The 26533-nt window shown below is 41.8% G+C and overlaps 1 protein-coding gene and 1 long non-coding RNA gene across 15 annotated transcripts in view; one reads left to right on the top strand and one right to left on the bottom strand.

Annotated features, from left to right (window-relative positions):
* The first annotated feature begins 1480 nt into the window (after window positions 1-1480).
* The window catches only part of LOC130368281 (uncharacterized), a 59946-nt gene continuing 34893 nt past the window's right edge, over window positions 1481-26533 (top strand). For both annotated transcript variants that reach the window (XR_008892399.1, XR_008892398.1), the window contains exons 1-2: window positions 1481-1646; window positions 10718-10809. This is a non-coding gene — a long non-coding RNA (uncharacterized LOC130368281). The remainder of the gene's footprint in view (window positions 1647-10717; window positions 10810-26533) is intronic.
* Window positions 4361-26533, bottom strand: part of MEGF11 (multiple EGF like domains 11) — a 581277-nt gene continuing 559104 nt past the window's right edge. For 12 of the 13 annotated variants that reach the window (XM_056571698.1, XM_056571686.1, XM_056571690.1 and 9 more), the window contains 2 exons: window positions 17535-17741; window positions 4361-5861 (listed from right to left, as the gene is read on the bottom strand). In XM_056571698.1, coding sequence (XP_056427673.1) covers window positions 5686-5861; window positions 17535-17741 — 383 coding nt within the window. In that variant the 3' untranslated portion in view covers window positions 4361-5685. The remainder of the gene's footprint in view (window positions 5862-17534; window positions 17742-26533) is intronic. The other variant, XM_056571695.1, reaches the window with a different exon arrangement.

Genomic DNA, 26533 nt, shown 5'->3' with positions numbered 1-26533 from the left:
TATGATGGCCCCGACATATGATCATTTCAACATATGATGGCCTCTCAGAGCCCATCGTATATTGAAGGCAGCATCGACATATGATGCTGCTGTGTGTCGGGGCCATCATACAAACAGCTATCTGACAGCGCTGACAACTTCAGCAAATGACAGATAGTTGTTTAATGTGCCCCGTGTGCCCCGTTCTGCCTCCTGTTACTCACATGCTGTCCTGCTAGCTCATGGAGGCTTCCACTGTGAGCTCTGTGTAAGCCCCGCCCCCCCAAAGCAGCCATAGACAATTGCCTGTAGCATCTTGCTGCAGGCATCCAATGAGCTGCTGGCTGCCCTCCCCTTCCTTTCCTATAGAGCTGTAGTCGGCAGGATCGTAATGGAGGACATTCTGTCCCCCCTGAAGGTATTTAAAGAACTGTACAGTACTGTATGCGATGTCACACATCACATACAATACATATACACACTATACACCCCATACATCAATGTTTCCCTATCAGTGTACCTCCAGCTGTTGCTAAACTATAACTCCCAGCATGCCCAGACAGTCAATGGCTGTACATGCATGCTGGGAGTTGTAGTTGTGCAACAGCTGGAGGCACCCTGGTTTGTTAAACACTCCCCATACACTCCACATACAATGGTCATCCCAGAACCAATTGGCAGTTTCCCCTAGAGATATGTATTCAACATACAATGGTTCCGAGGCCCCAGAACCAATTACCATTTTTACATAGACATATGTACTCGACATATGATGGTTTCAACATATGATGGTTCTCCTGGAACCAATTAATATCATATGTTGAGGGACCACTGTATTGTTTTTCAGTGCGTGAAAACCTCTTTTTTAAGTGTTTTTTAAAACGTTATATTGCTGAGCTGGTAAGTGACTACCTCCATCTTCAATACACCAGGTAAATTCTGGATTCACCTCCATGGTGTCACTGGTGTTTTGGTGGCTGCTCTTGTAGATGGGGTCACAGCTGGGTTGCTGGAGACACTAGTACCTAGGTTCACAATCCTGTGGAATATGTAGCTCTAGAAATCTTTTAAACAGTGTTGCGTATGGCCTCTGGCGGTCTTGACACCGAGCCACACAATCCTCCATGTTTCCTCTATCCCAGAATCCAAGTTGAGTGAGTCAGAGATAAATCTTGTGATGTGTGACAGAAATTTGGGCCTAATGCTTCCAAAATTAGAGATGCACCAAAAAATCCTGGTATTGTGAAAGGTATTGCGGTATTGTAAGACACAGTAATAAGTGACATGGGTTTCTCGCAGTTGGAATCCACACACCGGTACTATTATTAATTCCCTTTATTCTGGCTGGGATAAGGGACATTGGGGGAGATTTATCAAAACCTGTGCAGAGAAAGAGTGGTCCAGTTGCCCATAGCAACCAATCAGATTGCTTCTTTCATTTTCCACAGGCCTCTTTAGAGGCCTGTGGAAAATGAAAGAAGCAATCTGATTGGTTGCTATGGGCAACTGCACCACTCTTCCTCTGCACAGGTTTTGATAAATCTCCCCCATTGTGGCTATTATGGGACGTATGTGGTGTAAAAAGGAGGAGCCTGTCAGCGAACTCTGCAGATGTTCTATGGCTAGAAAAAGCCTCTATGGCAAATCCGGCCAGATGGAAAAGATAGGTGAGGGGAAAGTACATGTCATCTGTGAGCCATTGGATTTCTATTTTTTCCTCATCGTTCCTGGTCAGTACTGTACTTACCTGCCCAGTGTATTGATCATTTTATGTCAGTATTATTTATATTTATGTGAATTTGGGTAGAAGACAGACATGGTCGCACATCTACAATCTTGTATAATGATCTGATTGCTTCTCAGCATAATATCAAAAACTAACAGGTTGTTAGTATATACGTTTTGATCAAAAAGCATTATTTATATTTATGCTATACATACACTTGTGATGGGGCACATTAATTGGGGGGGGGGGGGAATGCTAAACCTTTTATACACACAGAGCTTCTAAATAACCTACTACAATGTTAGCAGCTTCATCTAAACAATGTTCATTGTCCAAGTACTGTACATACTGTAGATTTATGTGAAAACCCATGGAAGTGCCATGGTGATGTCTCCGAACACTGTGCTGGGAACTTCCAGCCATATAACTGGCCTCAGTGGTCTTGTTTACTTAAAGGGGTACTCCGGTGAAACATTTTATTTTTTAAATCAACTGGTGCCAGAAAGTTAAAAAGATTTGTAAATTACTTCTATTAAAAAATCTTAATCCTTCCTGTACTTATTAGCTGCTGAATACTACAGTGGAAATTCTTTTCTTTTTGGAACACAGAGCTCTCTGCTGACATCATGACCAAAGTGCTCTCTGCTGACATCTCTGTCCATTTTAGGAACTAAAGAGTCAAAGGAAATCCCCATAGCGAACATATGCTGTTCTGGACAGTTCATAAAATGAACAGAGATGTCAGCAGAGAGCACTGTGGTCATGATGTCAGCAGACAGTTCTGTGTTTCAAAAAGAAAAGAATTTCCGCTGTAGTATTCAGCAGCTAATATATACGGGAGGGATTAAGATTTTTTTTAATAGAAGTAATTTACAAATCTGTTTAACTTTCTGGCACCAGTTGATTTAAAAAAAAAAAAAAAAAAAGTTTTTCACCGGAGTACCCCTTTAATCTACTTTACAAAGAAAGCCAATGATTGGCTGCAGAATCTCGTGCGCAGTGTTTAGTGACATCTACGGGGCACTTCTGCTGGAGTGGTGACAGCGTTGGACTGAGAACAAGAGGAAAGATGAGAATACTTTTTTTTGTTTTGCTTTTTTATTTCGTCTAGCTTTCTCTACTTTTTCTCACTAAAAGTCCAACAAAAAACCCAGCAGCCCAACCTTTTCCCTGTAAGGTTATATGACAATCACTTGCACTGTTTGTAAGTTACAGTGTCATGTGATATCCATATGCGATTTTTTGTTTCACTCCTAAAAGAAACTAAAATGACATGTAAATCATATGTTTCATAACTTGTAACTACCTTTGAAACATTATCAAATAATATCACAATGTAAAAAAAAACAAACATGTTGAGAGTAACCTTACCCTTTAAAGATGCTCTGCAGCAGCTAGGATGTGGATTATAGAGTATATTGGCCCCTGTTAATGAAATTAAACAGGTACGGTGGCCAACCAAAAAACCTGAGATCTTACTATCATTAAAGGGGTTATCCAGGAAAAAAACTTTTTTTTAAATATCAACTGCCTCCAGAAAGTTAAACAGATTTGTAAATTACTTCTATTAAAAAATCTTAATCCTTTCAGTACTTATGAGCTTCTGAAGTTTAGGTTGTTCTTTTCTGTCTGAGTAATCTCTGATGACACGTGTCTCGGGAACCGCCCAGTTTAGAAGAGGTTTGCTATGGGAATTTGCTTCTAAACTGGGCGTTTCCCGAGACAGGTTTCATCAGAGATTACTCAGACAGAAAAGAACAACCTTAACTTCAGAAGCTCATAAGTACTGAAAGGATGAAGATTTTTTAATAGAAATAATTTACAAATCTGTTTAACTTTCTGGAGCCAGTTGAAATATAAAAAAAAGTTTTTTCCTGGAATACCCCTTTAAATATCTTAGGATGCCCTGATCACACACCTTTTTACCTTTTGACACACCCTTCTGTTCCTGAGATACAGGGTTTATAATTTGTCTGAACATTCAGTGAATTAAATAAAATGTTAAAGGGGTTATCCAGGAAAAAACTTTTTTTTATATATCAACTGGCTCCAGAAAGTTAAACAGATTTGTAAATTACTTCTATTAAAAAATCTTAATCCTTTCAGTACTTATGAGCTGATGAAGTTGAGTTGTTCTTTTCTGTCTAATTGCTCTCTGATGACACGTGTCTCGGGAACCGCCCAGTTTAGAAGCAAATCCCCATAGCAAACCTCTTCTAAACTGGGCGGTTCCCGAGACACGTGTCATCAGAGAGCACTTAGACAGAAAAGAACAACCTTAACTTTCGAAGCTCATAAGTACTGAAAGGATTAAGATTTTTTAATAGAAGTAATTTACAAATCTGTTTAACTTTCTGGAGCCAGTTGATATATATATATATAAAAAGTTTTTTCCTGGATAACCCCTTTAATGGGGTTGATTCTGTTAGTTTCCCTTCAATATGGTCTCAGCTCTCCCCTTTTGTGACTTCTAATGTTCCTTTATGTTGTGGAAGAGGTTGCATTATTATTAGCTATGGTATAGAATGATCATACCCTGTAAGCACCTTGCTTTGTTTCTACTGGTGTGAGACAGAATACACTGCAGGACCAGTCAATTGCATATAATGTCTACATTGTAACATAATAACAGAAATTTCAAGGGATGGAATGAGGCAAAGGATAAAAAGTCTGTCTTTATTTCCAGTAAATTAGTGGCTTAGTTCTCTTTGGAACCGGTCAGTTTGGTCTATTTTTGTGATGCGTTTTGTTACAAAGAGCAAATTGCGACTTAGTGCATAAAGGCGTCTGAAAGCTTTCCTCCTCGCCGTACAGCCTCCCGTCACACTCTTACCTCCCTCTACATACATATTGTTAGCATTTCTTTCTCAAGCAGAGCAAGTGACCCAGCACTGTACATCTGTAGAAGACACATTTAGGGATTAATAGCCCCTGACCAGAAGATGACTGAAAGCATATGGACCAGATGCAATACCTTCCCACTATCATTATTTAAAGTGCATTTTCCATTAAAACCCTGAAAATATAAGTCCCCGAGTTGTCCTCTTGTGTGGAGTCTTAAATATTTAATTCAGCCGTTCGAAGTTATCTCAGTCCAACAGATGCTGCACTTCCAAAAGTACCAACGATTAATGGCAGCCATTACAGTACCCATAGGGATTATCACTATCCGCACACCCTGAATGGCAGAACATGGCACAGCTATCTCCCCTCCTGCTGCCTTTTCTCTACTATTATGCCTATCTTTCACAGTAGGTCAGGCAGTCCTGGTAGCTTTGGCATGCTATACGAGAACTAGGAGGATCAGGATGAACAGAGCTATAGGTCCTGCCTAGATACTGGATTTCTGCAAAGCAAGGGCATAGAAAATTACATTATTATTTCATACATTTTTTTTTATATAATAAAATAGGAGATTATCATCATGGGCATCAATGGCTGCAATCTATGGGGCCTCAGGAACAGACCTTTAACTATAACATGTACACGGCCCCGTCACCATAATGAACTGGGACAGCACAAGGAAATGGCTCATATTGATAAATAAGTCATACCCAGTTGTATTTACCAGCAATCCATTACCGCATTCATCATCGCCTTCTACACATCGGCTCTTGTCTGAGTATGACATATATACAGTTCTTTAGAGAAAGATGCTCTATATACATGTATTTACATATATTAAATGTCATGGTGTGTAAACTGCAATTTCCAAAGCGGACTCATCGCGGTGACATGGCCTGGACTAGTCTCTGTTCACATGTGTACTTTATAGGAGGATGAGTGGTATCTGGCCATACACAGTGTATACACACACATATACATATATATACACACAGTGACTCGTCCTATAGATACATCCTATTTGTATAAAAAAAAGGTCTCCTAATGACATCATGCATTTGTCCAGTGGTGCCGGCCCCCCCACAGAACGGGCATATTGCAGAATGTGAGAGCTCCCTGTCATTGTCCTCGTACTTCTATAAAGATTGCTTATCCATCTGCTTATCCCAGAATGTCCCATGCGAGGGGCTGAGCCGAACAGGGAGGAGGTCGTAGTGGCTGGGGATGTGGCTGTTCCTTGGCAAGTCGTAAGGGTTCTGCATGTAGTTGGGGATCTGATGTTGGGCATCCTGAAGCAGGCTGAGGGTCGGCTCTGTGAAAAGACAAGGGACACATGAGGAACAGTCTTATCCTAATAACACACCCTGCCTCAATCCTGCTCAGCTTGCTCTGTATGTGTTCCACCTACCCCACCCCAACCCATCCTCATTGTTCTTCACGTCAACCAAAGGAAATATATTGCAATCTCTTTTGAAGCTGACACAGTATGTGCGGGGAAACAACAATACTCAAGCAGCTACCTGCTAAACCAGTGTTTCCCAACCCGTGTGCCTCCAGCTGTTGCAAAACTACAACTCCCAGCATGCACGGGCAGCCGAAGGCTGCCCGTGCATGCTGGGAGTTGTAGTTTTGCAACAGCTGGAGGCACACTGGTTGGGAAACACTGCGCTAAACCATGACTTGGATATTCTGACAGGCAGTCAATGAGACGAGGATGAGATACCATGAGGCTATTAATCCTTGTACAGTGTAAAGGATCAGTACAAAATACTATTTCCAGTGCAATTTTTTATGAGGTTGATGTCCACCCAAATATGTCCAGGCTAGAGATGAGCGAACTTACAGTAAATTCGATTCGTCACGAACTTCTCGGCTCAGCAGTTGATGGCTTATCCTGCGTAAATTAGTTCAGCTTTCAGGTGCTCCGGTGGGCTGGAAAAGGGTGATACATTCCTAGGAAAGAGTCTCCTATGACTGTATCCACCTTTTCCAGCCCACGGGAGCACCTGAAAGCTGAACTAATTTATGCAGGAAAAGTCATCAACTGCCGAGCCGAGAAGTTCGTGACGAATCGAATTTACTGTAAGTTCGCTCATCTCTAGTCCAGGCTGTTACCTATCACCAGGCACAGGAGGAGCGGGGGACAAAAGTATGCCTTATAGGGGTACTCCAGTGGAAAAACTGGTGACAGAAAGTTAAACAGATTTGAAAATGACTTCTATTAAAAAAATCTTAATCCTTCCAGTACTTATCAGCTGCTGTATACTACAGAGGTAGTTGGGTTGTTCTTTCTGTCTGTCCACAGTGCTGTCTGCTGACACCTCTGTCCATGTCAGGAACTGTCCAGAGCAGGAGCAAATCCCCATAGCAAACCTCTCCTGCTCCAAACAGTTCCTGACATGGACAGAGGTGTCAGCAGAGAGCACTGTGGTCAGAAAGAAAAAAACAACAACTCAACTTCCTGTGGAGCATACAGCAGCTGATACTGGAAGGGTTAAGTACTGAAGTACTGGAAGGGTTAAAACATTTTTAATAGAAGTAATTTACAAATCTGTGCAACTTGCTGGCACCAGTTGATTTGAATTTTTTTTTTTTCTACCGGAGTACCCCTTTAAAGTGAATGTACATCCTTGAATGACATTTAAAGGGGTTGTCCCAGGGATCTAAAAATTCATTACTTTTCCTTACTGGGACTCTACTGGGACTCTACTTCCTGGTCCATGCTGATAGCTTTTTCTCCACTTGAATAGGCAGGCCATGTTGTTGGGGCGACTGCTGTATGTAGTGAACAATGGCTGCACAGTGTTTGTGGGGTTTGCGCAACAACAGGCATGGCTTTAGATCCCTGGACAACCCCTTTAATTTAACTAAAACTCCACTTTCCTGTTGAAGAGCTCCAAATCCCAGCATAGATACCAATGTAATCATTTTATAGGGCCTACCTGCGTTGGAGAATCATGTTGTTTCCACCACAAATTTGAAATCTGTGTTGTCACATCATTTGTGAAATTGTTTCGGATTAGGCCCATTAAAATAGGTACAAATGTTTGCCTTGGATTTCGGTGACAGGTTCTCAACACCAGGACAGATTTTGAACATGCCCTTATGCATTGAACTCTAGAGGGCAGTATACACAGACCGTGTCATCACTTTTTAGTCTACACAGGGTATTTGGAGCTCTGTTTCCATATTGTGACTGCTTTTAGGGTAGAGGACAAAATTAAGCAGTACAGAATTTTGAACCTAAAGTGGACCTTTTAGCAGGAAAGCAGGGTTGTAAATAAGCAGATAGCTAGATAGGGCTAGTCATGAGTATTCCAGGTGTACCTTTTTATCTCCATAGTCCTTTACAGTGCCAAGGTATACCACTTTTTGTTAATATTCTCAAAAGCGCAGGGGGTATTCCCCAGCACAGCAAGAGCCCATGTAGATTCAGCCAATGTATTCTTTATCTAGTGGATGTCAGTCAAACAGGGCAGGTGGATGCATGTGGGACAGGGGAGGCAGTAATAAAAAGGGCATGGCCTGGACCTACCTGGACTCTTGCTCTGCTGGGGCCCGCCCCCTGGGCTTTTGAGCCCTATTTGCATAACAAGGACTATGAAGATAAAAATGAATGCCTAGAATCCTGATGACTAGCCCCATGAAGCCATGGGCTTATTTACACCCCTGTTTTCCTGCTGACAGGTCCACTCTAAGAACAACTTGATAAGAAAAGGTGACCTCACTGTTTCTAGGAAAGAATATATTCATTATATTTAACCAAGCATGTCACTTTTTTCATGTTGTACTTCTAAAGCTGCCAGACATGAGATAAAGGTTGACCAACATTCATTGTTTGTAAATTACATGCAAGAAATCATTCGCAATGGCTGAAGGTAGACTAATGTCTGCCACGAAATCATGGGATAAAAGTCCCTTGTGTATGATTGCTTAAAGGGTTAATCCGGGCAAAGACATCTTAAGATGTTTGATCGCAGGGGGACTGCCGCTGGGACCCCCGTGATCTGCATGCAGCACCCGCATTCTATGCTCTTTCTTTCCGGTGTGACGTAATGCCACACCCCCTCGTGACGTCACGCCACACCCCCTCCATCCACGTCTATGAGAGGGAGTGTGGTGCCCCCCCCCGCGATCAGACATCTTACCCTCCATCTTTTGGATAGGAGATAAGATGTTTTTACCTGGATAACCCCTTTAAAGGGGTACTCCGCTGCTCAGCGTTTGGAACAAACTGTTCCCAACGTTGGACCCTGGCATCGGGAGCTCGTGACGTCATAGCCCTGCCCCTCATGATGTCACGACCCACCCCCTCAATACAATTCTATGGGAGGGGGCGTGACAAGTCTATGGGAGGAGTGCCCTATAACATCTTTAAACAACAGGGAGTGGTCACCTATTGTTTAAATCAAGTTTTTGCTGTTGTATATTATCTATATTATAAAATAATTCGGAAATCATGCAATTTTCATTCTTACCGCCAAGCCTAAAACTAAGCTCTAATTTCCTGTTTTGTCTGTGATAATAAGGAAGAGGCTGCTGGAAAATGATCTGTACAGCATTACAGTAAAAGGTGTCACCAGTATATAGAAAAGACAGTAGAAGCTCAGCCTCCCTATGCTTGCAGACTGACCTTTACAGAGGTCATAGAGGTAACAGGGCATGCTTACAAACATGATTTAAAGAAAAAAATATGGTCTGGTTCACTATGTTCACCTTGGGGCTTACCCTAAGGCAAATAGATAAATAATGTTATAAAGAAGCTCAGAAAAGATGGCTGGCCACCACATTATAATGTACAAAGTGATGTATACAATAAAAAAAAACAAAAATGTAATATTGGAAAATAGAAACAGATCAGAAAAAGTCCATGTTTCCGTATTAGGCTCTAAAAAATATAGGTGATATGTTAAAGGGGTTTATACTGGGGTTATCCCACACCTAAAAAGGTTTTCCCTATCCACAGGATAGGAGATAAGTGTATGATTACAGGGGGTCCTACTGCTGGGACGGGGTTCTGGCTCTCTGTATGGAGCAGTAGATGGCACGTGCCCCATGCATTGTCTGTGGCAGCATCACGATGCCTGAGTGCCTAGAAATAGTTAACATCTCTAACCATGAGGCACAATGACCCCCATTCCACTAAGTCTTTAGAGATGTTTTTTGAGATGTAAAACAGCCTAGAAATGACACAGACATATTTTCCCCATGGAATTAGAAGGGAAAACAGCTCTTTGTACATACATTATATTACGATCCTTTTATTGCAATAATTGTTATGGATAATTTTACGACCCTAAAGTTAAGTGCCAGGGATTTCTTTTCAGGTATTTACATATTTTGCTGTACTCCAAAAGACAGCTAAAAATACAGCCAAAAACAAGTTTTAAAAACGGGGCTTGTATTTTGGCTTATACTGTATTTGGGACTTCTTTTTGGGACATAAACTGAAATAGTTTGGACTGTAGCTTTTTGGTTTAACCCCAAAAACTGCTAAAAAGTACAAACAAAAAAAGTATGGAATCATGGCCTCTAGAGATGAGCGAACTTACAGTAAATTTGATTTGTCACGAACTTCTCGGCTCGGCAGTTGATGACTTATCCTGCGTAAATTGGTGCAGCCTTCAGGTGCTCCGGTGGGCTGGAAAAGGTGGATACATTCCTAGGAAAGAGTCTCCTAGGACTGTATCCACCTTTTCCAGCCCACGGGAGCACCTGAAAGCTGAACTAATTTATGCAGGAAAAGTCATCAACTGCCGAGCCGAGAAGTTCGTGACGAATCGAATTTACTGTAAGTTTGCTCATCTCTAATGGCCTCATACTTTTTAAGCTACAGGGTCAGACTTATTATGCTTTAGATGTTAAAAAAAATACCTGTGCCCAACTTCAATGGACCTGTAACAGATAAGCAGATCTTACACGGTTAGATTTCGGCATGCCCAGATCAAAAAAGCGGAATGCACATTTTCTATGAGGCGTTTTCCCACTGAAGTTAATTAAAGTACGATCCTCGCTTTATGTGATGTTAATGAAACTTCTCATTTGCTACAGAGGTTCCTGTGTGTTTGGTTTCTTCATGACCTCCCCTGATTATAGCAGCAATTGATGTTATTACAGACAATTTTCTTGTGTATTCAACCAAATCCTGTTTGTGTTGATCTATTGAAGGGTAAGAACATCATGGCTGGCTGACAAGAATGAAAAGTAACAATAATTACTTATACCTGCAGCCTGGATAAATATTAAAGACATTCTATGGGGTGAGTAAGAAAAGTCTTTTTATTACAAATTGGGCCACTCTCCTCTATGGGCCGAGTCTGGTATTGCAATTCATCCCCACTGTGAGTGAATAAGGCTGCAGTAATAGAAACCACCCATGGACAATAGTGGTTCTGTTTCTGGAAGAAACTAAGATCATTTCTCTACTCTCACATAACCCTTTAATGGCTACTGCCATTATACAAAACTTAGGACATGTCCTAGTGATATGTCAAAAGTTTTGATTAGTGGGGGTCTGAGTGTTCAGACCTCTGCCGATCAGGAGAACAAGGTGGGTGAAGTTTGAGCTCAGTGTATTCTCTACCAGCTCCGTGTCACGTGATCAAGAACTTGATGTAAGTCTATGAGAGATTCTCGATCAAGTGACACGGGACGGGGGGAGGCAGGGAGAGAAGTGCTCGGCATTGTAGACTTCTCCCGGCCCGTTCTCCTGATCGGCGGACATCTAAACACTCAAACCCCTGTCGATCAAAACCTTTGACATGTTGCTAGGGCTTGTGAAAAGTTTAGCATAATTATAGGTACACTTTAACTAAACATGGTCTCTGGTGGCCCTTTATTACTCGACCTAATGCAGACTCTATGAGGGACATTTATCAATGTTTGCTTTTGTATTCCTTTTTTTAGTAATTTTTTCCTTACTTTTTTTTTTTTTTGCTTATATGTGACTTATTTATCAACTGGTTTCAGCCTGTTGATGATTTTCTTTCACGTAAGCAATTTTTCCTTTTTACTTTGGTAGTAGCTTTTTCTGCTCCATGTTTGAGCTGGAGTAAATTTAGTCAATTTTTAACCCTGTTGCGACTTTTTTTTTGCGCAGTTGCGACTGTCGCAGTTAATAAATACCAGACTACCCGTAGTCCATTTTAAAATTATTACTACGTAGTTACGTTTTGGAAAACTTGCTTTTCTCGCTTTCCAGTCAAAATGTCACACGAAAAATCGCATAGTCGCAGGTGCGACATTTGTGCGACATTTTTAGTAAATCGCTTGATAAATGCCTGTCTATGTTATTTAAAACACTGGAAACTCAGAAGTAATCTTCCCACACTAGAAAGAGATGTGCGCATTTTTCTGAGAATAAATGTCAGCTCACAATCCAGAAGGGGTGATGCCGTCTTTTGGGGATCATGAAATCTGACTTGTACAGGCTTATTTATAAGGCTATTTAGTAAGTATCCTTATTAAAGAAAATCTGTCAGCGGTGTCAACCACACCTTGTTGCTGGTGGCACTGAACAAAATGGTGGTTACCTTAAAGGGGTATTCCGGGCAAAAACATTTTATCCACTACCCAAAGGATAGGGGATAAGATGTCTGATCGCGGGGGGCCTGCTGCTGAGAATGTCACGCCCCCTCCCATAGACATGAATGGAGGGGGCGTGACGTGATGTCACGTCCCCAGTCCCGGAAACCCAGAGGTTTCCGAAACTGGAGATTCATAGAATGCGGGTGCTGCAGGGAGTAGGGTGGGGTCTCAGCAGCGGGCCCCCCGCGATCAGACATCTTATGCCCTATGCTTTGGATAGGGGATAAAATGTTTTTGCCCGGAATACCCCTTTAACTTCATAGGTGCTGCCATTCCCAAGATATCATTAAAAATAGAAATATGTAAATGCAGCTCTTGGTGCACTGGGGGCGTTTCCTAGCCCTGAGGTGCACTGGTTCTTCTTCCCTGACCGGCCTCCTCACTCATGCCCCCTAATGAATATTCATATGTTTCCTCTTTTGCACATAGATGCTAAGTGCTGAGATCCGGCGCATACACATTCAGATCTCCAGTCCTGTTTACATCAGCCAGCTCTATCATTGCGCATGCGCGGGATCTCAGCACTTAGCAAAGTTGATGTATACAACAGAAGCTTATCTATCAATTGTTTTAATGTTTCACAGACATTGGTATTTCAATGTGCCCTTTCAAGTACGTATTTGAACAGTACAAGTTTGTGTAGAAAAGGAAAAAAGAAAGGAAACAAAGGGGGCGCTATCTAAGTGCCGTAAATAGTGGTAATCGCGAAGGTTGAAAATTAACGTATGCAGGAATAGTGGAGCCAAATTGAAGTGTGTGTTATCACACTCACCTTCTAGTGTTGTGCAAGCTCAGGCACAACACTGATGTGGGCTTTCTGAGTGCATGCACTCTAGACGTTCTCCTCTGGGCTGCCAAGCATCTATCCCGATACTCCGTGGTGTCGGTCTGGCGGATAGTGATGTGGATACTGGGTGACCTCGGCAAGGTGCTTATCCAGTCCTGGTGAAAAAACGGCGATGCTTCTCTGGGGCGCCTCCGGATCCGTAGATGGTTCAGCTCCCAACCCAGGTGGGGGTTGAGGAAGGAGGAAGATCTTCCTCCTTCCTCAACCCCCACCTGGGTTGGGAGCTGAACCATCTACGGATCCGGAGGCGCCCCAGAGAAGCATCGCCGTTTTTTCACCAGGACTGGATAAGCACCTTGCCGAGGTCACCCAGTATCCACATCACTAACAGTACAAGTTTACATGACAATATATCTGTGAACCTTTATAATGTAATTCTTTAGATCAGTGCTTCCCAACCAGGGTTCCTTCAGCTATTGCAAAACTACAACTCCCAGCATGCCCGGACAGCCGAAGGCTGTCCGGGCATGCTGGGAGTTGTAGTTTTACAACAGCTGGAGGCGCCCTGGTTGGGAAACACTGCTTTAGATACATAAGGATGGAAGGACCATGGAGAGAGGAGAGAACATTATCTTTAGAGAAGAACAGGAGCCTTAAAGGGGTAATCCAGTGGTAAACTGATTATTATTATTGTTATTTTTTTTTTAAATCAACTGGTGCCAGAAAGTTAAACAGATTTGTAAATGACTTCTATTAAAAATCTTAATCCTTACAGTACTTCTTAGCTGCTGAATACCACAGAGGAAAATTCTATTCTTTTTGGAACACAGAGCTCTCTGCTGACATCATGACCACAGTGCTCTCTCCTGACATCTCTGTCCATTTTAAGAACTGTCCAGAGTAGGAGAAAATCCCCATAGCAAACATATGCTGCTCTGGACAGTTCCTAAAATGGACAGAGGTGTCAGCAGAGAGCACTGTGGTCAGACAGAAAAGAAATCCAAAAAGAAAAGAATTTCCTAATAAGTACTGGAAGGATTAAGATTTTTTAATAGAAGTAAGTCACATCTCTATTTCCTACTGAAGAAAGGGTCGAGCTATTACTGGCTATAGCACCCTGAAACGCGTCTAGGCTACAGATTTTAATTTTATAAGGCACTATAGCACCATATGGACTCACATCCAATGTGAATACGGCGCAGCGGCATTTGCTGGTTCAGACGAACTGATCTAGACATCCGTCTTTTACTACTGGTCCGGTCCGAGTCTTTGGACTGTCTCACTGACCTGTTGAGAGCGAACTATCCCCGCCAGGATTTCATCCACCACGAGGGACGCCACGATATACCAACACTGCATCTGCCCGTCCATCATAGAGGGGGAGTACGGCCGGTACATAACGCGCTACGCCAAGCGCACCCCTGAATTAGCGACAGCTCCAACATTACTGCCTGCACCATCACAGCAGACTACTACAGCAGTATTCATCTGGCAGTCCCAGGATTTGGTGAGATCGTAACCACATTACCACAGTGATACATGTATTGAAGTCAGTGACAGTTTGGTTTGTTGGACTCATAGCAGTCTCTTTTATGTCCAGCTGAGATCGGACCATATAATTATAAATAGATCATACAGACTGTCGTTACATTGAACTATCAGTTGCCGAACCATTGGATGCCGTAGTATTCGACTGATGCTAATTTAGAAATGTGAATAATGTTCTGAATTTTATATATCGTGTGAATATCCCCACTAGGACCCAGTGGTGGTATATTCTTGCATTAGTGCCAGCATACAGTGGTCCCTCAAGTTACAATATTAATTGGTTCCAGGACGACCATTGTATGTTGAAACCATTGTATTTTGAGACCAGAACTCTATGGAAACCTGGTAATTGGTTCTAAAGCCCCAAAATGTCATCCAAAAAAATAGAAAAAAAGTGAGGATTAAAGAAAAATAAGTAGATAACTAATATATATGAAGCAAATCCTTACATATAAAAGTAAGAAAGATCTGCTGGGAGCTGTAAATCACTGTCTATGTCAGTGTTTTCCAAGCAGGGAGCCTCCAGCTGTTGCAAAACTACAACTCCCAGCATGCCCGGACAGCCAAAGGCTGTCCGGGCATGCTGAGCGTTGTAGTTTTGCAACTGCTGGGGACACCCTGCTTGGGAAACACTGGTCTATGTAGAGGACAGGAGCTTCTTCAGGGTCCTGTAGAGTACATGCAATGTCCTCAAAAAGTAACATGGAGTCACCCTCACCTGATGTCCAAAGAAGCAGGTAACCCTTGTACAAGTAAAGTATACAGAATATGTGATACCTCCCTGTACTGTAGGGGGCCCTACCAGACATCAGTCAGTGCATACACTTCAGTAATACAGGTAAAGAGTACAGAACATGTAGTACCTCTCTGTACTGTAGGGGGCGCTACCAGACATCAGTCAGTGCATGCACTTCAGTAATTCAGGTGTTTTACCAGTAAATTGCCCATTCTGATTGGTCAGTTCTCTCGGCCATTGACAAGTTTCACAGATCTGGACTGTCTTTGTCCAGATTGTCATTGTATGTTGAGTCTGGTTTCAACTTACAATGGTCCAGAAAAGACCATTGTACTGTATATTGAAACAATTGTATGTTGAGGCCATTGTAAGTTGAGGGATCACTGCATATATATTTTTTACATTATCATTTTAAATAAATTTAAATTTATAATACATTTTGCAATTCTTGAATTATCATTATGCACCTTTTGTAGGTGAAATCTTTAAGGAGTGATTATACTATATTTTACCTTAATTTACAAATCTGTTTCACTTTTTGGCACCAGTTGATTTGTTTCTGACCACATACTCCGACTCATAATTGATTCATAATTCCTTATTATGGTTGCCTTTAGCAGTGCCAGAAAAAAGGCCCCCAAAACACAGAAATAAAAAAATGTGTCTCCCTTCCAGGAATGGATTTATCCAACTCTCCCTCTCCTCACCATCATAAGGCAGGAAGGCCCTGTGCTTGTTAAAGGGTACCTCTTATCAAAAAAACTTTTGAGATATTATAGATTAATGTATGCAGAATAACTTTACAATTGCATGTTATTAAAAAATATGCTTCTTTCTATTTCATTTTCCACTTTGAAGAAATGACCACTAGGGGTCTCCCTACCAGTCCTGGCAGCAAGCATTTCAGACTCATGCTGGAGTCCTAAACACTACGAGCTGCCAGTCTGCTTTGTTCACAAAGGAGAACACTCAGAGCTGCCAGCCTGCTTTGTTCACAGCCTGTTTGGCTGTGAACAAAGCAGGCTGGCAGCTCTGAGTGTTTAGGACTCCAGCATGAGTCAGAAATGCTTGCTGACGGGACTGATCGGGAAAAATACAATAGAAAGAAGCATATTTTTCATTAACATGCTATTGGAAAGTTATTCAACATTCATTCATCTAAAATATATCAAAAGTTTATTTGATTAGAGGTACCCTTTAACTATCTCATTCTGATTTCTGTAAGACGGGTTCACACAGTACATTTTTGTTTGTGTCTTGATATTTAGCAAAAAAAACAAAGTATTTGAGAGACCATTTTTATTTTACTGCAAAAAGCTGCAGTTTTGTGATTCTGCTATTGTCAAAGAGTTATAGGTATAGGCTTTTTTTTTTAATTTTCTAGTTGAGGCAATTTGTGTTAAAAGGATGTGGCCTTTCAAACATGTTATCGGGTACTTCAAAACACAACAAAACCTGGGAACCCAGCCTTTTTGCAATACAGTTCCTGTATCAGGTTTTTGATTAAAAAAAAAAATGGATTTCCTCAAAACCTGACTAAACTGTATCAAAATGTGTGTACAAATGTTAATCCGTATAGGGTTGGAAACCGTATAGGGTTTGAAAAATTATGTCTGGTTGCATCCGTTTTTTAAGAAGAAAAACATACGTTTTTAACTTTTCACTCCATTATGAATAAAGTTTCACTTGTTTGATGAAAACAGTGCAAAGTCAAAAACTGTATGGTGAAAACCGTATGGAACTGTACACACATACGGTTCTGTACAGTTCCCATTAACTCCCATGTTAAAAAAAAAAACATATATGTTTCAATACGGTTTTTCCCCAGGACCAAAAACCGTGGTAGGCTATGGTTTTGGGTACGGGAAAAAAACTGACAAAACCGTACAGGATGCAAAATGGACACAACCGGATGCATCTTTTGGCATATGAATGGAGAGTCAATGCATACGGTTTTCAATACAGTTCCGTACGGTTTTTACGAGAACAGTATTGCAAAAATATGGTATGAATGCACCCTTAGAAAAATTAGCAAACCAATGGCCTCTTCCAGGTTTTCTTATGGCCTCTACAGTGATGGGGACAAACACAGCTGCTGTTCCAATGTCTCCTAGTCTTCTTCTAAGGTAAGTACACAATGCACCATGATAAACAAGAAACATGTACACTTTAAGCAATCTGAGAATGAGAATGAGCGCACTTGGATGAATGTAGCAAGCAATGTCTGTCAGCAAATCATGCAGACTGGTCTGTGCTGGCAGCAAGCAGAGTCTGGCAGTGCTACAGTGTCATGCAGGTGTGCAGCTGGCATGGAAACTGACACTTACCCACGTCATATACATTTTTGTTAGCTTTTGATGAGGGTGGTATATCTGAGTATGGGGCATCTGTATGGACAGGTGAGGTCATTTCCACGTAGCTGTTCTCTGAGTGTTTGGAGTGCTGCGCGGGGGGGTCTGTAATGGTGGCATAAGGGTTCTCACTGCTGCTCAGAGAGCAGGTGCTGGAGCTGCACCCTGACTCTTTCATACAATCTGCAAAAAGCAACAAACACAAGTCAAAAAAATCCGGGGGGTGAGGGGGACTGGAGCTCAGGAGGCAGCAGGAGAAAATGGCAGGAAAGGGGAGGCCCTGAAGGGTAAAAACAATATATTTCTATTCTAAGAGCTGGTAAGTCAGGGGCAACAATGTGGAGGATGTTAGGGGGAGCTGAAATCTCTTATACAGCTTCAAGGACTGAGCTACATGAAGCATGACCTTGGCTGGCTGCAATGTCCTATACAAGAGCAAGTGATAAAATGGATGTCATAACATTGCTTCATTTAACCAAATGTCTTCAATAGCTAACAGGGTGTAGCTATAGGGGGTGCAGGAGTTGCACCTGGACCCTTGTGCCTAAAGACTCCTGGATCATATAAGATGATACAATTCTAATAAATGGCACATGGTACGTAGTTGCCCTGTTACGGATTTTGCATTAGGGCCTTAAGTTACTCCATTGTCTAGGGCTGTACATACACGTAAGCTGTTGGCTGAATGATCATTCGGGTAAAACCTATTCCTCTGGACTCCCACATATTTATGCAAGCTAAGTTCAGCTGGTACGTGTGTTCTCAATGGGGGATGCTGCTGCCAGACATCTGCGAGGACAAAGGAGTCCAATATCTGCTGTCAGGGGAGAACTAGGACACCGCCATACAATTAGATTGGTCCAGGCCATGAGGGGCATAACGTATAGACTGAGAGCCCTAATTCCTAAGCGGCACTCAGCACCCAACAATATGGCGCCTTCATGTGCTGCCATATATGATTGCATCTTTATAAACATGAATGTGTATAGTGGCCTGACACATTGTACAGTAGGCTTGATATGTCCAACTTAAAGGGAATTTCTCAGGTATTACATTTTTTGTTCCAATAATATAAAAAAGTAGAAAATAAATAATGTGTTTATTCTTTTTAATGTTATTTGTATTTTGTTTTTATAAAGACTTGGGTCAGCCATATTGCCTGTATAGACAGTGCAGCAGGGTTTGTGCTTATGGCAGATGAAATGAATAGGAATCAGTGGATAGATAAATGTCATAGTTTACAATCTCCAGGAAATGATGGAGTACATCCCTCTACCCCAGAGACCACAAAAGTGGCAGTGCAGCTGTCATAGGCCCAAAGGGCGTTATCTGTATTTATAGTGCTACTATTCCGCCTTATCTAGGCCTCTAGCAGGGCCATATAAAAATCATTAATTTGTCTGTCTTCTAATGATAAAAAAATGTCTCTGTTCTTTCCCAGTCTATACAGTGACACTGACAAGTGAGCTCCAGTGTCTGCTTAATGTGACAGCTCTAGTGGCCAGTGTGAGAACTGCATAATCACATAAAAATAAGAAAATGTGTAAAAATGTTTAATAAAGACTTGATTTCAATAACATGTAATTTCTTGGTGATACATTCCCTTTAAGGTGTCAGTATTTTGTTTATATTTCATAGGGTTTTTTTAATGTTTTTTTTTAAGATCCTCAAGGGCTGCCGTATAACTGTAGAAATTAGCTGAATTCAGTTCTACACCTGAAAATATAAACTGTATCTAACTGTAACTAAAAATTCTGGGGTTAACAAAAAATATGACGTTAAACCACTATAGAGTTTATTAGAATTTCATATCAATTGGTTAGATAGCTTCTGTATTCACACTTGGCTGAGTTAGAACAATTGAAAAGAAAAAAAGTAATGGGATGTGTTATCAGAAACTAGGGAAAAATGAACTACTTTGGGCTAATAGTGGTTCTATAGGAGCACAATTATGTAAAATATGTAAATTGAGCAATTAGAATAAACCCAAGGCCTGATGTTTCAATGCCCTGTGTAGACAGTCCAGAGATGGCTTGGTGTTAATGAGGACCTTACAAAGCAGACACAATGAGAGGCAGTGAATGGGTGCATAAAGTAGCATGCATAGGTTGAGGGATGAGCAGGATAGCTGTTCAGAGGCAAGGATGTGAGCAAGCAAACAGTGGCACATACAGGCAGAAAGAAACAGAGGCTTTCTGTGTCTGTCTCTTCCCAATACAACATCATGACTGTCTAGTTTTCTCACGGCCAAATCACTGGCAAGCATCCATATACAACATCATTAACATAGACAATGTTTATCGCTTCCAAACATACATGAACAGAATACTCATTTAGAAAATAATACAAAAAGTAAAGCACCAGTAATAGCATGATATACTGTAGAACACATCCTAATATAAATGCACAATAAAACATGTGAACATCTATGATTATTTTTGCTTGCAACATCAATTCCTTATAATAAGGGAAAGTCTTCTGCTGCAGAGAATAAGGACATTAGACGCCAGAGTTCAGTGCGCACCTATTCAGTGGCATCTAATATACTTATAATGTTGTTATAATATTCTTTAATAAACGTTAGAGGAATCTTATTCCCTACATAATACCACCATTGGCAATGTACTGTCCTATATGATGCATGATCCATATTTGTTACAATATTATTAAAACATATTTACAAACTATAGATTGCTATATTGTAGCAAGCTTGGAGCATTTAGGTGTAAATTAAATTATATTATATTTGTATTCATTTTTTTCTTATTTTATACAATATTTGTATATAATGGTAAAACCATTAAAATAGAAGTATCAAATATCAGAATCCCGATAAGGGTACATACACACCACAATTTGTGCATCCGGCAGAATTCCAAAGCCAGCTGCTGCCGGGTCGGTGCCGTGCCCAATTTGTTTCAACGAGCCCAATGGAATCAGCTAGTGACTCCGGTCGGCTCATTTTTCATCCATATCGGCTTTTTACCCAGACTGGAAACCTCAGCAGACCAGGGTTGTAAAATGAGCCCAAGAGAGTCACTAGCCAACTCTGTTCATCTGATTGAAATGTATAGGGGACGGCACGGATCATGCAGCAGACAGTTTTTAAATTCTCTAGATCTGTCATGCACAAATCGGGGTGTACATGCACCTTATGACTAGAAATAAATAAGGGCAAACAATTTTTAAAGTTAATAAATAAGAATATACAATACATATTTTAGTAGTGTACCTTTTTTTTTTTAAAAAGGTCCATATAAATAATATTTACAGGGGGATGCTGGATACTAAAAAAAAAAAACTATCTTATTGTTCTGGGGCTGCAATAATAATAATAATAATAATAATAATAATAATAATAATAATAAAAAAAAAACAACATGTACTCACCTACCTTGCTCCTTCTGAGTTCCCCCTATGAAGTCTCCCAGTCCTGAACAAAGGCTGCTACTTCCAATAGCTAACTGAGGTGGGACACCCCTACAGTCAGTGAGTGGGCCATCACTGCTGAGAAGAGTCTGTCTTAGTGGGGTACTGGACAGCTGCACAGAAGGTTAGTATAGGTTTTTTTCATTGTGGCACCATTCTAATAGGAAAAAAATTTTTTTTCACCCAGGGCACCCCTTCAACAGAGTGATGACAAAGGGATTTTAGTGCTTTTCCTGCTGCTATTGAGCACCTAAGAATATCCTCCATGGTGCACAGCTGTTACTCATTCCATAAATACATTCCAGGGGGCAGGACCATAGGTGGGCTGTCACGTCCCCTCCCATAGATGTGAATGGAGGGGTTGGGGGGTGACGTCACAAGTGGCGTGGGGTGACGTCACGTCTCCAGTCACGGAAACAGAGGTTTCCAAGACTGGATCAGTAGCCCGGCATAGAATACGGGGGCTGCACTGAGATCGTGGGGGGTCCCAATTGCGGCCCCCCTGCGATCATACATCTTATCTCCTATTCTTTGGATAGGGGATACGATGTCTATAGCCAGAATACGCCTTTATGTCTAAGTCTTCCAGGACTGAGTTTTCATGTGTTTTTTTTTTTACTGAGGAGAGGCTACTTTCTTGCCACTCTGCTATTAAGCCAAATTGTTGAAGTGCTGCAGTGATGGTTGACCTTCTGGAAGTTTCTCCCATCTGCACGTAGGATCAATAGAGCTTAGCCAGGGTAACCATTGGGTTCTCGGTCATCTCTCTTACTAATTTCCTTATCCCCCAATTACTTGATCTGGTGGAGCGACCCTCTCTAGGAGTTCTGGTTGTTCCAAACTACTTCCATAAAGAAATGATAGAGGCCATTGTGCTCTTGGGAACTTCAGTGACACAGAAATTTATTGTAACCTTCTCCAGATCTTTGCCTTCACAATCCTCTGAGCTCTACAGGCAGTTCTTTCCGCCCCATGGCTTGGTTTTTGCTCTGCTATGTATTGTCAGCTGTGAGACCTTACAAAAATAGGGATGTGTCTTTCCAAATCAAATCCAATCAACTGAATTTAACAAATTTACGCAATCAAGATGTAAAAACATCTCAAAGATTATACAAAATTTTTGTTTTTCCATAGTTTTTTTTTTGCAAAAGTGTCTAAACTTCTGTACAATATTTTGACTTGCCCAGGATGCTGCCAACCCATGCTATGCCACTAGTACCCACTGACCCCAGCAGTGACCTGTCTCAGGCTGTGAGGTTCAGCGGACACATCTGTCATGAGACATATGTTTTTCCATATGTTTTTATCAGAGTTTTAATAATATAATAGAGAGCTCCAGATTCCCCTCATAGAACTAGATCTGGTAACTATTGAATGCAATGACTAGAGAGAAAGCAAAGGAGCTAACTGTAGATCAATTACAATACAGTGGTCCCTCAAGTTACAATATTAATTGGTTCCAGGACGACCATTGTATGTTGAAACCATTGTATGTTGAGACCAGAACTCTATGGAAACCTGGTAATTGGTTCTAAAGGCACCAAAATGTCATCCAAAAATAGGAAAAAGTGAGGATTAAAGGAAAATAAGTAGATAACTAATATAGATAAAGAAAGTCCTTACATATAAAAGTAGGAAATATGTGCTGGGAGCTGTAAATCACTGTCTATGTCAATTTTTCCCAAGCAAGGAGCCTCCAGCTGTTGCAAAACTGGGAGTTGTAGTTTTGCAACAGCTGGGGGCACCCTACTTGGGAAACACTGGTCTATGTAGAGAACAGGATCTTTTTCGGGGTCATGTACAGTACACACAGTGTCCTAAAAAAGTAACATGGAGTCGCCCTTACCTGGTGTCCAAAGGAGCAGCTAACCCTGGTACAGGTAAAGAGTAATACAGAACATGTAATACCTCCCTGTACTGTAGGGGGCGCTACCAGACACCAGTCAGTGCATACACTTTAGTAATACAGGTAAAGAGTAGTACAGAACATGTAATACCTCCCTGTACTGTAGGGGGCGCTCTCAGACACCAGTGCATGCACTTCAGTTATACAGGGGTTTTACCAGTGAATGCCCATTCTGATTGGTCAGTTCTTCCAGCCATTGACACGTTTAACAGATCTGGACTGTCCGTAGCATTGTATGTTGATTGTATGTTGATTCTGGTTTCAACTTACGATGGTCCAGAAAAGACCATTGTATGTTGAAACTGTTGTATGTTGAGGCCATCGTAAGTTAAGGGATCACTGTACAGTATACAGCTACAAAGCTTTTAGTAGTGGTGGCTGCATACAGCCAGAATGCTATTGTTTAATATTATGTCTTCATTTGGAGCTGTGTGTATGAAAAAACACAGCTGCAACTGGTAAAATAGTGGCCTAGGAGTGTCCTACAACAGTACCTCCCAAATCTGGTTGTCAGGAATTACCAACAGGTCATGTTTTGGGCTGGGTTGATGTGTTGCAGCTGCCATGCAGCAGAGGTGTGGCTGTGATGTGGCTGAATCCGCAGTGACTAATGAAGTCACCTCTGCAGGATTAAATCCTCAATACATGACCTGTTGGGGGTACATGAGGTCTGCAGTTAAAGGGGTACTCCGGTGAAAACCTTTTTTCTTTTAAATCAACTGGTGGCAGAAAGTTAAACATATTTGTAAATTACTTCTATTAAAAAATCTTAATCCTTCCTGTACTTATTAGCTGCTGAATACTACAGAGGAAATTCTTTTCTTTTTGGAATGCTCTCTGATGACATCACGAGCACAGTTCTCTCTGCTGATTTTATTTTAATAATAATAATAATGCGTCATTTATTGTTGTCCTTAGTGGGATTTGAACCCAAGTCCCCAGCAGTGCAAGGCAGCAGTGCTAACCACTGAGTTACCATGCTGCCCTTAGCATACATCTGCTATACACGGTTGCTAAAATGGACAGAGATGTCAGCAGAGAGCACTGTGCTCGTGATGTCATCAGTGTTCCAAAAAGAAAGGAATTTCCTCTGTAGCATTCAGCAGCTAATAAGTACTGGAAGGATTAAGATTTTCTAACAGAAGTAATTTACAAATATGTTTAACTTTCTGCCACCAGTTGATTTAAAAGAAAAAAGGTTTTCACCGGAGTACCCCTTTAAGAAACAACAGAGTAGAACAAAGCAAGGCTGCTGAATGAGAGGATTGGCACATGTGACGGCTGGGAAAGGAGTGGCAGAGCGGGTTAAGGCATAGTTTAACAGTTTAAAAGAAAAATGGAGAAGTGGACTAACACAGGAGACCTGGCACACAGGAGAGAGTAGTCTCCATTCAGTTCAATTATACTATTCACAAAAAAAAATCTAGTCATTTTGATGCTACAATGGTATCTTAAAGGGATACTCCAAGGAAGTATATAACTCCAAAGCCACCAAACTTCCTCGATATGTTCCCTTTAAACCATCCTGATATGCATGGCTCCTGTGGCCCCTGTTGCCTTCTCTGGATGTTTGAGATTCTTTGCCATTCTCCTGATTGGCTAAGGCTGCACACACCTCCCAGTTCTCAGCACTAAAGAGAGCATGACTCATCAGTGCAGGGCAGAAACCACATGGTCTGTGTTTCTCAGGAGGGTGGGGGCTGCTTTCAGATTTGGATGTGGACAGAGACAGAGTAGATGGCTGGATGAAGTCATTCCCTCACTTCATGCATATAAGTGACAACCAAAGAGGGGAAACTGCTCTATTTAGCTAATGAATGATATTTAGACAATTAAATAGGTGAATGAGAGGGAAAGGATGGGCTATGGGTTTAGTTTCCCGGAGTACCCCCTAATGTGCAATAAAGTGCAAAAAAGTCTTAGATCTCATCCAAGTCTGCTGGCGGAAGGTACATCCGCACAAAGAACGAACATGTAATTCTTTGAGAGGAATTTCGTGAAGACTGCGTTGCTGTCTGATAGAGCAATGTTAGTGTGGTCCTACTGTCAAAGCATTAATTCTGCTGACTAAATGGGGGAGATTGATCAAAACATGTGCAGAGGAAATATTGACTAGTTGCCCATAGCAACCAATCAGATTGCTTTGCTACGTTCACATGTTCAGGTTTTTTATTTCAATTATTGAATAAAAAGCCTGGAAAAGTCTGAAAGGAGGAGAAGTCTCCGAGTTTCCTATACAGTGACCCCCCCGATCTACAATGGTCCCGACATACGATCATTTCAACATATGATGGCCTCTCAGAGGCCATCGCATGTTGAAGGCAGCATCAACATACGATGCTTTTGTATGTCGGGGCCATCGCATAAACAGCTATCTGGCAGCGTGGACTGCTTCAGCTGCCACCGGATAGCCGTTTACTGTGCCCCGTGAGCTCCGCTGACGATGACTTACCTGTCCTCGGGGCTCCGGAGCATCCTCTTCGGGATCCCCTGCATCATCGGCGCTCTCCATCGTCGTCATCCACGTCATCCTGTCATCCAATAGGAGCGGCGTGCGTAACGACGTGATGACGGCGACGGAGAGCGAGGATGCCGGGGAAGCAGAGGCCTTGCCGGAGCATTGGGGACACCCCGGGGACGCGGCGACAGTGATGGAAGGAGACATCCAGGGCAGCGGTGACAAGTGGTGACGGTCCGGAGCGGCGGGGACAGGTGAGTATTACCTCCTTTACCAGTGGTCTTCAACCTGCGGACCTCCAGATGTTGCAAAACTACAACTCCCAGCATGCAATAGGAGCGCGGATGCCAGGGAAGCAGAGGCCTTACCGGAGTGTCGGGACACCTAAGGGATGCGGCGACAGCGATGGAAGGCGACATCCCGGGCAGCGGTGACGAGCGGTGACGGTCCGGAGTGGCGGGGACACGTGAGTACAACTTCCTCTAACAGTGGTCTACAACCTGCAGACCTCCAGATGTTGCAAAACTACAACACCCAGCATGCCCGGACAGCCGTTGGCTGTCCGGGCATGCTGGGTGCTGTAGTTTTGCAACATCTGGAGGTCCGCAGGTTGTAGACCACTGTCCTATACTTTACATTGCACTGATCTCTCAACATACAATGGTTTCAACAAACGATGGTCCGTTTGGAACGGATTACCATCGTATGTTGAGGGATCACTGTATATGTGTCCACCATTTATGATCTGGTCCTAGCTTTGAATTCAACAACTGCATTTAAAAACCTGAATGTGTGAACGCACCCTTAATGCTTTGACTGGTCAGTGTATTGTTTGTAGTTGAAACCAGTCTAAGAATTATATCACTTAACCTTTGAACCCTAGTCAGGATTACATAACAGGAGTTTTATACTGCCCTCAGTAGAGAGCCATATTACACAACCTTATATCACTGGCACTGCTATATCAGACCTACTTGTCTTAAAGGGGTATTCCAGGAAAATACTTTTTTTTTTTTTTATATCAACTGGCTCCAGAAAGTTAAACAGATTTGTAAATTACTTCTATTAACCCCTTAAGGATGCAGGGTTTTTCAGTTTTTGCATTTTCATTTTTTCCTCCTTACCTTTTAAAAATCATAACCCTTTCAATTTTCCACTTAAAAATCCATATGATGGCTTATT

Source organism: Hyla sarda, chromosome 4 (genome assembly GCF_029499605.1).
Source record: "Hyla sarda isolate aHylSar1 chromosome 4, aHylSar1.hap1, whole genome shotgun sequence".
Classification (NCBI taxonomy): Eukaryota; Metazoa; Chordata; class Amphibia; order Anura; family Hylidae; genus Hyla; species Hyla sarda.
Note: the sequence above shows the minus strand (reverse complement) of the source record. Positions and strands in the feature narration are given on the sequence as shown.